The sequence below is a fragment of the Echinococcus granulosus genome (assembly GCF_000524195.1).
Source record: "Echinococcus granulosus chromosome Unknown EG_S00050, whole genome shotgun sequence".
Lineage (NCBI taxonomy): Eukaryota > Metazoa > Platyhelminthes > Cestoda > Cyclophyllidea > Taeniidae > Echinococcus > Echinococcus granulosus.
In genome coordinates, this window is record NW_020170430.1 from 520,001 (window position 1) to 532,468 (window position 12,468).

Below are 12,468 nucleotides of genomic sequence, written 5' to 3' on the forward strand. Positions count from 1 at the left end.
CTCCAAAAAACAGGAATTATTCTTGAATCACAACCAAACGGCCTTCAAGGCAAAGTTGTTCCAGTAAATATAAACAAAAGTGAGTGGAAAATGTTGGGTTATGCTTTTAGTGCGCAGATCCATAAGGCAACGAAGTAAGCGAATTCTAATTTAAAAATCTAAATATAATTAAAATAATATTTATCTTAGTACTTTGACTAAAAAGGAACTGCTACTCCAGCTGTTATGCAGCCCTTTGAAATTTCTCTGAAGTTGTAACAGACCATAAAAAGCTGAAGAAAGTTTAGCAGTAACATACTGATGAGCTAGTAGGCAGTGTTGCATAAGGAAAGCTTAGTATGGGCATATTTAGGAGGCTGTTTTTATAAATATGTAGTTGCATAGTAATAAACCTACCGGCGTTCTGTACGAAGTAGCAGGCGATATGCACATCATAGTACACACCAATATCAGGGATGTATCAAAGGATTGTGCAGACACAATTATTTCATTAGTCTATTGTAGTATCGGGTCCATATTGTAATACGATGGTGGTTTATCCCTCGGTACTAATGAGGAGCGACTTTTGAACCTTTGAATTTGCCTGCTTGTACCTAACTCGGTGGGCTGGCCTTCGGGCCATGCCTCCAGCCTAAATGCCTTCTCTGTGCTGAATACGTATATTCTGCCCGAGTATTGTGTCTTCTTTCGCCTTCAGAGAAGTCTCGGGACGCTACAGTAGTATAGTGCGTGGCGATGAGCTGTTACCTATGAATGGGAGCTCATAACCTACTTATAACCTATGTAACGCAGTGCAGAGATTGAACACATAGACATTGCTGGATATGTAAGTAGTACAAACGTTTAGAAGCTTATTATGCCTGCTATCGTTGGTCTCCTTAATGATGTTTCCCAGCCCCCAAATGTCACACCTGTGAACATTTGTTGCGTGGAGCTTTTGATTCTGGAGGTCTAATCAATCCATAACCCATTGTAAAATCGTAAAATAGGCAAAAATGTGGATTCTAAACTCTATGATCCTGATATTGGGAATTATTATTGCGTTCTGTATGATACGTACATGCGTCTGCGGAAGAAACTATTTCCCCGCCTTTCCTGAGGACTAGACATTAGCCCATACTGCTCATTACACTGGTAGTAAACATTGTCATATTCTTCTTTATAACTTGGATCCTGCATTGAGCTATTTAAACTTGGTATGGTCGACAGAAGGGTGGTCCAAGCATCATTTCAGTACCGTCAATGTGGCGAAATAGGTGGCTTAGGCTAGTTTAGACTTACTGACGACCCTTCCTATGCAGAAGCCTCCTACGTAGAAAGATATTTAAGAAGTAAAAATAAAGTAAGGAGCAAAACCCCCAGAAGTTATTTTTTGTTGCTCGTGAACCCTGCTTAGGAATAATTCCCGATTGTACTGGTTCACTATTAAACAATGTTACAATTTGGCATAGATCCTGAGTCTTCTCTATCGTCGAAACAAGCCAAGGATTGGAGTTACTAGGATGGTTCGGAAGTCAAAAAGCAGAGCGAAGGCACAAACTACGGAGGCCGAGATGTTGAGTCATCAAACCACAAAGTTGCAGCATACTAGATGCTTGTTAGGTGCAAAAATAGCATCCGTTGGCTTGGATTTAGTACTACCACGACTACAGGTGAGAACTCTGCGGGAAGTACCGTTGTACGCGCGCCGTACAACCCTCGATGAAACAATTCAACCATACCACGCGGTTTCATCTGTGTTCCCACCCTCCGACATTACAAGTACTCCAAATCCCATATCAGTTCACACGAACAACATCATGTACCATCCAGTCAAGATCAATCCAATGTGCTGCCCTTCTTCAGTCAAGTTCGTGTGCACCCATGGAAAGTGACTCAACTCTAAGTAGGGGAAGACTAGTGCGGAACCTCTGAACGGTTAATAGTAAGCCTACTAAACTCCTGGAGAGTAAAAGAAGTGAATGAACATAGCCCTCAACTCAAAATCGAAATAATTAAGGGATCACTGTATAATACATGTCGATATATACATATACAGGCACATTCATCAGAAGTTATTTGCATAATTAAACTTGATTATAAGGCCCAGCAGCTAGAAGAAGGTAGGGGTGCGCAAACCGCACAGCCAAAATGGCGGTCTTGCGCGTGAAGAAGGCGTCTTGAAGGCAGCCGCGAGAGACTTCGTAGCCCCCCACCACACCATAGTAGGGATCGGACTCCTCCACCCGTCCCACGGCACCTCCAACAGCACGTGAGTCCTCTCGCGAGGCGCTGTGCACACTGAGGAGGGAAGCGGCACCGTCGCCCTCCACTGCTCCCCGCGCCATCCTACTCATGCCGACGTTCCACACCCGCAGGGCCCCCTCTAGGCCTCCCGTGGCTAAACGGCCACCATCAGGGCAGAAGGCCAGGCTTACCACCGGCGCCGTGAGCAGCTGGTCAGTCGTAATCTCGTCATCAGAGCCAGCAGCTACAGTGGTGGCATTTTTTGGACAGCCACCTGCAGAGCTGTATCCCCCAAGCTGACCAATCTGCGCTCCGCTCCCTAAGTCCCACAGGCACGTGGCTCCACACCAGCCACCTGAGGCAAGGTATCGACCGCAAGGCGAGAAGGCCAAGCACTGGACGGAGCCCTGGAGACAGACATTAATATCCTAGTATTGGAGTCCAACGAACAACCGAGGTAAACTCAACAAAGAGACTGTTGCGAAACGCCCGCAATTGCTAGCGTACTCTTTTCCAGTATGTTCCTTGGAGCCTCCTCAAATAGTCCATTCAGAGCTAATTTTAAACAAACAAAATAGAAAAGGTAAAAACTACCCGAGCCTAGTCCTAAAATTGTATTTATTATTGTAATATCCAATGGAAAATAATCTGAGTGGACGGAACAATATAGAAATCGTGATATGACTAATGAAAACTTCCACCAATATGTTAAAAACATTGATACACCAATATTAACCGTGTTAAGTGTGAATAGCATGAAAATAAATGACATGCTTTGTGGCCAGTGTAGAGGCGAACACCCTTTCCGGAGCGGACATCAAAGAGTCGGACAGCCCTGTCCGCACTCCCAGTGGCCAAATAGTTGATGTTTGGATGGAAAGCAACCGCAGTCACATCGGCCTTGTGACCGGTGAAAATGCGCAACGGTTGAGGTGCGTGATCACATGCGTAAAGTCGTGCAGTCCGATCGGAGCTGCCTGTAGCTATATAGTGCCCATAAGCTGGAGCCCAATCCACACACCTACAATGACAGTGTTCCATCTGTTCGCAGTTCACACAAGGTCTTAGGAATGTATACTGCTTGGTGGTCTGATGCAACAGAACTACTGAGAGGTAAAACATCACTCGAAATGGCAGTGGAGCACATACCAGATGGGTAAGACGTGATCACGCCATACAGAGAGTGCACCTCCCCAAATAGTGGTAGACCAGAGACGTAGCGACCCATCCGCACTCGTGGAGGCAATCAGTTGACCGTCGGGCGAAAAAGCCACTCCGTGTACAGTCAATTGATGGCCAATCAGATCACGGGATGGCTGAGCTTCACTGTGGGCATGAAAGATGTGACATGTGAGATGCTTCATTTTGGCAACAGCTTAAATGTAACAAATGAGGTTTCGGGAAATTTGCACCGACTACTTACGAAGTGAATACTTCTGTGCCTAGGTCGGATATTCCGATAAAGCTATCAAAAACAAAACGTTTTCCCGCCGTTTTCTCGAAAATTAACGATTTTTTTTCGAGTCTTACCTCATAGAAGACACGGATGTGAATTTGTACATTGCATAGCGAATAAGCAATTGTCTAGTTTAAGCTAGAAAAGTTAAACAATCCGCTTGTGCGTTGCACAAATAAGTAAGCCAAGCACTTACGAGGTTAGGCACCATGTCGGAAATTTTTTGGCTAAAATTAGGCAGACGAGGTAAAAAAACGTATATCCTCGATTCTAGTGCATTACCCAACAGAGTATGTTCGATAGAACTGGGTACCCTTTTAACTCCAAAATAAAGAACCAACCATGGCAAAGGCGTCAGCCACTGACCCGTTCCCATCGTGGAGCATCTTGCTCTTAATTCTGGCATCATTCATATCGAGAGCTTCGAGTTTGTCAGGTGGGAGCATCTGACGCAGAGACTCGGCACCGAGAGCCCAGACGCGAATACGACCAGAGCCCAATCCCGCGGCTAGCATGCCGAGGTCCTCCGAAAAGGTCATGCAAGGTACACCACCCCGCCGAATGGCCAGCGCCGACTCGCCCGGCTGTGCATTGCACACCGTGTAGAGGAGTGCTGAGGGGCGCGGGTTGGCATCCCTCTGTAAAAGGCTCCTCAATATCTGTGCCGTTTCTTGACGGAGTGTTCTGCGCTGATCCAAGTACGTATCAGATACCTGACCCACAATAAAACAAGTCCACTGTTATACACTCCCCCTACTTTAAATAAACTTTACTTAGCTCAAGCTCAAATCCTACACCTTGACGTTCATAAAAGGGGATATGGTAATTTAGATAAAACCTGACCCTAGGAATGGGAATTCTGTCTAGCGCCGGTGATTTTGGGTGCGTCTTTGAATCATCGTACTTCGAAGGCTTATGACCGAATGAATTGTTATCCTTCCTCTTTTTCTTCTTAGATGGAGTCAATTCGGAATCAGCATCTAAAGATTGGAAGAACTCGTACAATATAGCCACCCAAAAAGGTGTAACAAAAAAAATTAATTTAGGAACCTTGACTGCCAGTGATTGGATCGCTCACTTCAGATGGATCCAATTCAACATTAGGATCCCTCAAAAGGCCATACAAAATAACCTCCGAGTTAGCATCGCGTCGTGATTCCCCAAAAATGGCTCCACGACGACAGCATAGTTGTATTTTCGATCGTGGAGGTCCATCAACAACTTAAATCAGGTAATAATACACCAATGAAATACCCTCAATGTGTAGCTGATCCTTGATAATACTTTGAATCACAGCAAGTCCCTTTTCACGAACAAAACGACGAAACAAAGCGAATGATAACGAAGCAATGCTGATGGAAAAGTCCGAACCACGAAATGTCTCAACTATTGGGTTTGTGAAGAGATGATTCGGTTCGGTAATGCTAGCAAGAGCCTGAATGTCTTCCTGATAAAAATCTTCCTGGAATCGTCTATACTTCGCCATTAAGTCAGCAGCTAAAACACATTTTGCCATAGCAATACAAAGGTACCTTCAGAAGAATAGTTCCCACTTACAAGACGCATGTACAGTTGGACAAATATGGGATAAAGAAGACCCGATAGTTCGAGCTATTAAGCTTGAAATGCGAATAACAAACAAACCCTGTGTTGGTAAGTACATCCATCAATAAATTTCAAAACTTGTTCATATGCAGAAGCGAAAGACTGTGGGTCATCAGGGGAATCCCTGGAATCAGAAAGGGAGGTCCTGGTAAAACATTTACCTAGGTTCCAAAACCACTAACAAATACTATTAACTACGCAAAAGCATTCTGACAAAATATGTAACAATTTTGTGAAATTTAAACAAAAATGACCGAGCATGTTAAAGGCTCTAAGAGCAAAAAACTTTGAGATATCTGAACTTACGCCTTAAACTCCAAAAACTCGTCCGCAACGCCACTGTCCGTCAAACCAGCCTCTTTTTTTAACGCCGCTTCGGACTCCTGGAAGAACGTATAAGTAGCTCAACGACATACTCGAAAGTTGTGTTTCTGCAGTGTCTTAAGCGCTTGTAATACCTCAGCCTCTATGTTCGTACTCATCACAAATGCCTACTGAGGCCGAAAACGTGAAAGAGCCAATAAGGTATTCGTTGCACAAGATTCTTTATATGGTTAAACAATGTTGAGTATCAAACACGCTTATTTCTATCTTGGATAGTTTTACCCAGAAACAATGAGCTACTGCAAACTAATAAAAAAATCTATTTCCTGAACTCAGAGTGTGAAAAATTTTACAGCATGCAAAACACTTATTTCAACTAAAATTATGAAGTGGTCATCACCATCCAACAGAATAATTCCTAAACAGCGGATTTTCACGTTGGTAACAAACAGACCCTCACACGTTCATTCAACTAACCAAAGTTTTTTCGAACACTTAATGTAACATGTTGGTTGTTTAAATCTTAGTTTTGTAGAATCCGCCGTTGTACCTGTAGCGTCCCGAGACTCCCTTAAGACGAAAGAAGACACAATACTCGGGCAGAATATATGTATTCGGCACGGAGAAGGTGTCTGGGCTATTGGCATGGCTGGCCAGCCCACCCAGCGAGGTACAAGGGGGCTAATTCGAAGCACAAAAGAGGCGCCTCACCAGAACCGAGGGATAAACCACTATCGTATTACATACCTATGCCGAGTGAGCTGGTTTATGGGCCATAGCAGTAGCCCCTGGCCCTTTTACATGCCATAGACATATATTTTTCTCGATTATTATCCTCATTCATCTTCAGGGGAGTCTCAAGGCGCAGCATTGGTCCCGGCGAATAACAAACTAGACCTTAGAAGAAAATCCATTCTGATATCTACAGGTGAGTGCTACACCTTAGCGAGGAGAAAAAGTAGAGTAGCAAGAGAAAACAGGAGCTTAATGCTGCCTCCACAATAGTGTGTTAAATTCCTTCCTTCCTTAAATAAATCTGCTTTTAGTTTAGTGCTCCAATGTCAAGTCATGGACAGGTAAATTAGCCATTGCAATTCTTCTACTTAACTCCAGATTCCATATAGACTCCGTTATTTTGACAAAAGACATGATCGGAGATGCAGTTAAGTTCTTTCAGAGCTCCATGGAAATCTGACGACTCGAGCGGTTGGCACTTAAGTGTTTTTGCTGCAGCGCCGACCTGGTTAAAAAACTGACACAGGAAATTCTGCAAGTGACGCCTAATAGAGGAGAGATGTTACTCAATTTTTGGTAGTTCGACTCTTGGTTTTAGCAAAGAGAAATAGGGTCCTTGCCATTGTGACTTTACCGATTGGGTCGGTATTAAGGAGAGGCCTGTAAACTCAGCCCCTTTTGTGCATTAATGAAATACTTTGGCGGTTTATCCCCCGGTATTAATGAGTAGCGACTTTTTGAACCTTTGAATTTGCCTTCTTGTACCTCACTCGGTGGGCTGGCCTTCCGACCCTGCCAGGTGCCCAGACACTTTCCCTGTACCAAATATATATATTCTGCCCAAATTTGTGCCTTATTTTGTCTTAAAAAAAGTCGCGACAGGGTTCATTAAATATATAATTGCTCAGCACGAGTATTGCCATATTTGTCTTAAAACAAGTTTTAGGACGCCATATTTTTTTCCAAACCTTCAACGACTGCGTAGCAACTAAATTTTAATCTAATTTTTTTCATTTGCAAAAAATAAGTGCTATACATTTTATGCGAAATTTTAGCTGCAAAATATTAAAAATAAATTATTAAAGCCTTAAGGCTATGGCATTTTTAAAAAGCCACAGGAGGCCTACAAATAATAAGGCGAAAGCTTAAATAAAGCGATAGACAAAGGTATTTCTGATTAAATTAACGGGTTGGCTTGTTTAAATCAGATGAATTTTTATGATTATTAGAGATTAATAATCTGTGTAAAAGACAAAAAAACCGGCAACTTAAAAATCTAAAGCTGCTAAATAGAACTGAATGAACAATATTTGGCTAACCGTGTGGTTTAAACCTAATATATAAACGGCAAGTCGTTTGTTTAAGCACATTGCAGACCGTACAGGCGGCATATAAGACTCCATACGTCGGCAAATGTGTTGTGCCATGGTCTTTTGGTTCTCTTCTAACATTACTCAAGGACCTATTAATCAACACAATTTTAATGACCGAAATCGTCGTAAGTCGTTGTTCTTTACAACTTTTGATAATTGGTGCTTTAATCATAATTGGTGGGTGTCCTCTAAACTTAGGTCAGAACACCTACATGTTTTGAACTGAACAGAACGTGGGACTTCGGCTCCCACGCTCTCTTGTCGCAAAATGATCTCCTTTTCCTGTCTTCTATGTTGGAATGTCGGAAGTGCCATCTTCGGCGTATTTATCACAGTCTCGCAGCCCGAGAGCTATCGATGCGCTCTCATGATCTTATCATGGGTCCGATCAAACCGAGGCTCCATTTTCACCAACTTTCCCGTCTAATAAAGGCTATTCTTATAGCTACCAAAAAACAACGAACTCTTTATCGCTCTGGCGGCAGTCTGTGTAGCTTTGTGCCTCCAATTTCTGGTTTACCGCCGCCAAGACCACCACGGGTTCGGCGTTGGATTTGTAACAATCACGCAACCGACGTCTTTCGGTTTATGTTCTACGCAGCTGATGATAATATTTTTCATCTTCATCTTCGGGAAGTGCAAGCCTCACCACCAGCGAAGTGGGTAAGAGTGGTGTTTCCTGAGGGTCAGACTGAATTCTTTACGAAAGGCCTTTCTGAGTTTGAAAAGGCCTCCTCTGTCCCGCGCTTTCAAACTTCATACACTGTGCCGAATTTACTTCTGGGAAATGATGATTTCGTTCCCTCTTCCGGTTTGACACTCATTTTGGGCGCTGAGAAGTTTAGTGGGTCAAGCCGTGGAAAACTGTCAAGGAAAGATGTCGAGGATGCAAACCGTCGTTGGAATGAGGGCTACAAAGATCTCAAGCCTCTTAAACGCGAGGAAAAATGCTGCAAAAGGGTGAGTTTCCCCCAATATTCACCTGTAACTCGTATTCATCACTTGATCACATACGGAACTGCAATGAGACTACTGCGTAAAGACCGCACGTGGGAATTTTATTGTGTGGATCGAACAAGGGAGGGTCGAACCGTTGAGGAGGAAATTGAAGAGGAGGAGGCTGGTGCAACTTCTGCTGCTGCTGACCCCGTGGAAGGAAGATCATATAATAGTAATGGAAGCGATGTGGAAGCGAACCATTTAAGTGAAATTGTGCCAATGCCTCCACCTTTAGAGACGATTGGGAATCATGCTGGAGTTATGGATATTAGCCGCAAAAAGCGTCGTAGAAAACGCCGACGGCGTTGTAATAAGGGCAACGAAGTTTCACCCTCTGGAAATGCGTCATCTTGTCCCACGTCGGACTTGTTACAAGGAGCTTCATCATCATCATTCCGCTTGGATTCATCTTATCTCGAGAAACTATCATCTCTTCTCTTCAAAGAGGTGTATTCTCCACCCTCACCCAAGCCAAGTACCTCGTCTAGAGTTGTTGATGAGTTTTTCTTGTGAACTCATTGATCTTAGCACAATTTGTATTCTAAATGTTATTTCCTGTGTTTATGTTGATTTATGTTTTTTTGTGAATATACGGTGGTGGGTGCTAATTTGAATCGGTATTTTGCTGCTCTTTTTCTGTTCGTCTTCTTTGGTGTGTATTATGGTGAGTTTGACCCGGTATTCCGTTCGTAGGTTTTGCCTATGGTTTTTCTCCGTGGGTCGATATTTGATTGCTTGATCGCGTGACGCAGCTGTCATCCCCCTGGCGTTGGTTGAGCGAGGGCTTGAATTTGCAGTTGCTACGGGGAATGCGTTCTTGTGACCTCAGTGAGGCTTACCAAATTCACTTCCAAGGTTGTTTTCGTAGTTTGGATGAAGGTCGTGTCGATCTGGCTCTCCGGGGCAGCACAAATCGCCGATATATCTGTGGCTCTATGTCCCTTCGTACCTTGGAGGTCTTTCTGTTCCTGCGTTTGGCTATGCACTTGTCTGTGCGGTAACTGATTTGTTCCATACATTTTACAGTGCGTAGTCGCGCACGCACTAAAACGTCGCTAATCCCGTGACCATCTCAAGTACAACCAGCACTAGTGTTTTCGAACGCAGCAATAGTGCATATTGAGCATTGGACATAGCCTCCCTCTTTTTCGAATTTGAATCTGGGTTTGGCTAGGGCTGTATCACCATCGGCTGGGGAGTGAGGGTGTTATATGTGTCGATCTAGTTTATAAAACACGGTTTTTATCAGTTCTTGGCAGTATTGTCCATGCTTCCGTGGAAGGATGAATTTGGAAAACCCGGCTTAACTGCTGCAAATGCGCAGACAGTGTGTGCACGACGCGTTCTGACCAGCCCTCTCTCCAGTGTAGTGGAGGGTGATTTCCCTCATCAGGGATTTTACACATGCTAAATGGTAATTTTGTTGCCTCAATTCGTTAACGTAACATCGCGCGATCCGCGATAGTGAAGCTTTAATAGGAGGTAGCAACTCTACTAAAGGGTCGGGGGAAGTTTAAAGAGGAATTTTGATTCATCATTTAATATAGGAGCACTTTTGAGGACCTTGCGACAATGAAAGCAGTAATCGAATACACTTTGTCAGTAGTAACTCATCAACAGCTAACACGTTTTCTCAATTCGTGTAAGCGCTACTCAAGTACGTCGGCAGTAATGCAGATTTTCTCTGGCTGTGCGTTTGCACAAATCGTTTCCCCATTACCATTTTTCCAACACTCAGGAAATCTCGTATACCTGTTACGATCACAAAAGCCTTGGCATTTCAGTCTCTATGCTCTGCTGCTTCTAGGCGATCGCACATCCGGCATGCTAGAATGCCGAAGATGTCGAATGTATCGGATTTGCCACAGACTTGTGGCTCGAGGGCTGCCGATACATCAAGAAAGACTACTTCCGAACCACTCTAGCCGAGGCATCTTTTCCACCAACCTCCTCGTCTGATAAGAGCTGTTTCTGCCGCCAACAAATAACAAAGAATACCCTCTCATTCAAGTGACAGTTTGTCTAGCTGTATTCCACCGCTCTCCGGCCCACCACACCTTAGATTCACACCGCCTCTGCGTTGGATTTGTAGTGATCATGAGACACATATTCCGCTCAGTAGACATAGTCATCTACCGTCTCCAGCTGTATGAGCTAGACGCATCACAACTCGCAAAGTAGGTAAAAGTGGTCCTTTTTAAAAGGCAAATCAAATTCCACATTGAAGACGTTTCTGATTTTGGACAAACTTTCTATACTTAGGAGTATCCCTCTATCTTAAAGAGAAAGCCACCGAACACTGAGACATTACGATTACAAAATCGGCGTTTGAATGAGGGCTACAAGAGTAGTCACACATGTGAAGAAAGAGTAAAAGATGATGAGTTTGTCCGAAATATTTATCTTCCTCACCCATAGCCTAATTTCCCTTGGACACTGCTGCGCAAAAACCGTTGTGGGAGTTCTGTGCTGCGGATCGAGGGAGAGAAGATCGACTGGTTGAAGAGGACGATGACGAAGAGTATGGTGGATCTTTCATTGCTCAAAGTTTCGCTGCTGTCTTCACTTCGGAAGATGATAAGGAGTTAGGAATGAGGAGAGATAAGTTGGAACGAGAGAACTTGACGTTCTCTTTGGACATTATTGTAAACGGTGTTGCATTAAATTATAAGGCTTCAGTAGATTTTAGGGGAAAAGTGTTGGCTCATTTGCGTCTATTGATGCATGACTATTGTTGTGCTCCCGCTATTTTTTTGTGTTTCATAAAAATTGGTGAAAGGCGGGGCTTTAGCAATTTTATTATTTAGAAAGGTCCTTAATTTATAGATTATCTATGCTTAAGACATTCCACAAAATAAAAAATATAAGCTTTCACCAGTGTCTCTCACTTTATAGGGACTATTTTCGAATTTATTTTTTTGTCTTTTTTGTCTCTTTTATCTATTTTTAAAGTTAATAAAAAACAGTAGGTCCTGATGCTTTTATCTCGGGTGTGTATGATGAAATCAGCTTTGCAGCCGAAAAGTCTAGCTAGTTTTTGAGGTCCTAGTTGTAGGGACGACTTCCCCCTGGATTAGCGTGAAGTCATGTTCATGACGTAACACATGCGGGGTCACGAGCGGACGTGTGACTTGGTGATGACCTTAGTAGCGTCGGCTCAGCTACTTTGTTCACGCTAAACCATTCAACGTTTACTAGTTTCGTCGATTCAAATTCGATTCATTCGAGCGAAAAGGTATCAGGACGATTCGGGGAGGAAATGAATTCAGCCATTCGGCTCATGTTCTTTTTGAACTTATGTTTGCCTAGGGAGGTCATCACCAATGGATTAATCGCCCATACAGAAACACTTTTTCCTCATTTACCTGGTAGAATGTTTGCGAGTCCGCAATGTCTCAATTATGGTGGTGATTTCGTGTTCGACTTTTGATCAAACTTTCGTAGAACATGCTTCATTCAAATCAGGTTGATGAATGTTTTACAGTTAGTGATAAAATATCGTCTTCCCTCATTCCACTGAATAAGTTAATGGTTTTAATAAAAAAGGAGCCAAATTCACTCATTTTTGCTAGCCTCATTAAATAAAATGAATGGTAAATCCGAACAAAAGAAAACCCTTTTTCACCTGCGTAGCAGTGTTCCCCCACTTTCTATCCGTTCGGTTGGCTCATGGTTACAAAGTGAAATGTCTCTGAAAGTGTAATCGCTTTGTCAAGCAGGTCTGATTATTCTCAACGTGCTCGGATGCTA

The 12,468-nt window shown here is 43.3% G+C and overlaps 2 protein-coding genes across 2 annotated transcripts; one reads left to right on the forward strand and one right to left on the reverse strand. All coding sequences in view use genetic code 11, as the record gives it.

Annotated features, from left to right (window-relative positions):
- Nucleotides 1-1,277: 1,277 nt before the first annotated feature.
- EGR_06093 (Transcription initiation factor TFIID subunit 5) lies at nucleotides 1,278-5,769 on the reverse strand (the record flags this gene model as incomplete). Its single annotated transcript, XM_024495342.1, has 12 exons — nucleotides 1,278-1,308; nucleotides 2,119-2,633; nucleotides 3,025-3,247; nucleotides 3,376-3,601; nucleotides 4,020-4,395; nucleotides 4,526-4,662; nucleotides 4,733-4,903; nucleotides 4,937-5,179; nucleotides 5,215-5,293; nucleotides 5,327-5,411; nucleotides 5,594-5,670; nucleotides 5,704-5,769. The coding sequence occupies 12 exons, from the start codon at nucleotides 5,767-5,769 to the stop codon at nucleotides 1,278-1,280; spliced, it is 2,229 nt and encodes a 742-aa protein (XP_024350297.1).
- A 2,241-nt stretch (nucleotides 5,770-8,010) lies between these two features.
- On the forward strand, nucleotides 8,011-9,231 carry EGR_06094 (hypothetical protein; the record flags this gene model as incomplete). Its single annotated transcript, XM_024495343.1, has 1 exon — nucleotides 8,011-9,231. One exon carries the CDS (start codon nucleotides 8,011-8,013, stop codon nucleotides 9,229-9,231), a length of 1,221 nt encoding a protein of 406 aa, XP_024350298.1.
- Nucleotides 9,232-12,468: the final 3,237 nt, after the last annotated feature.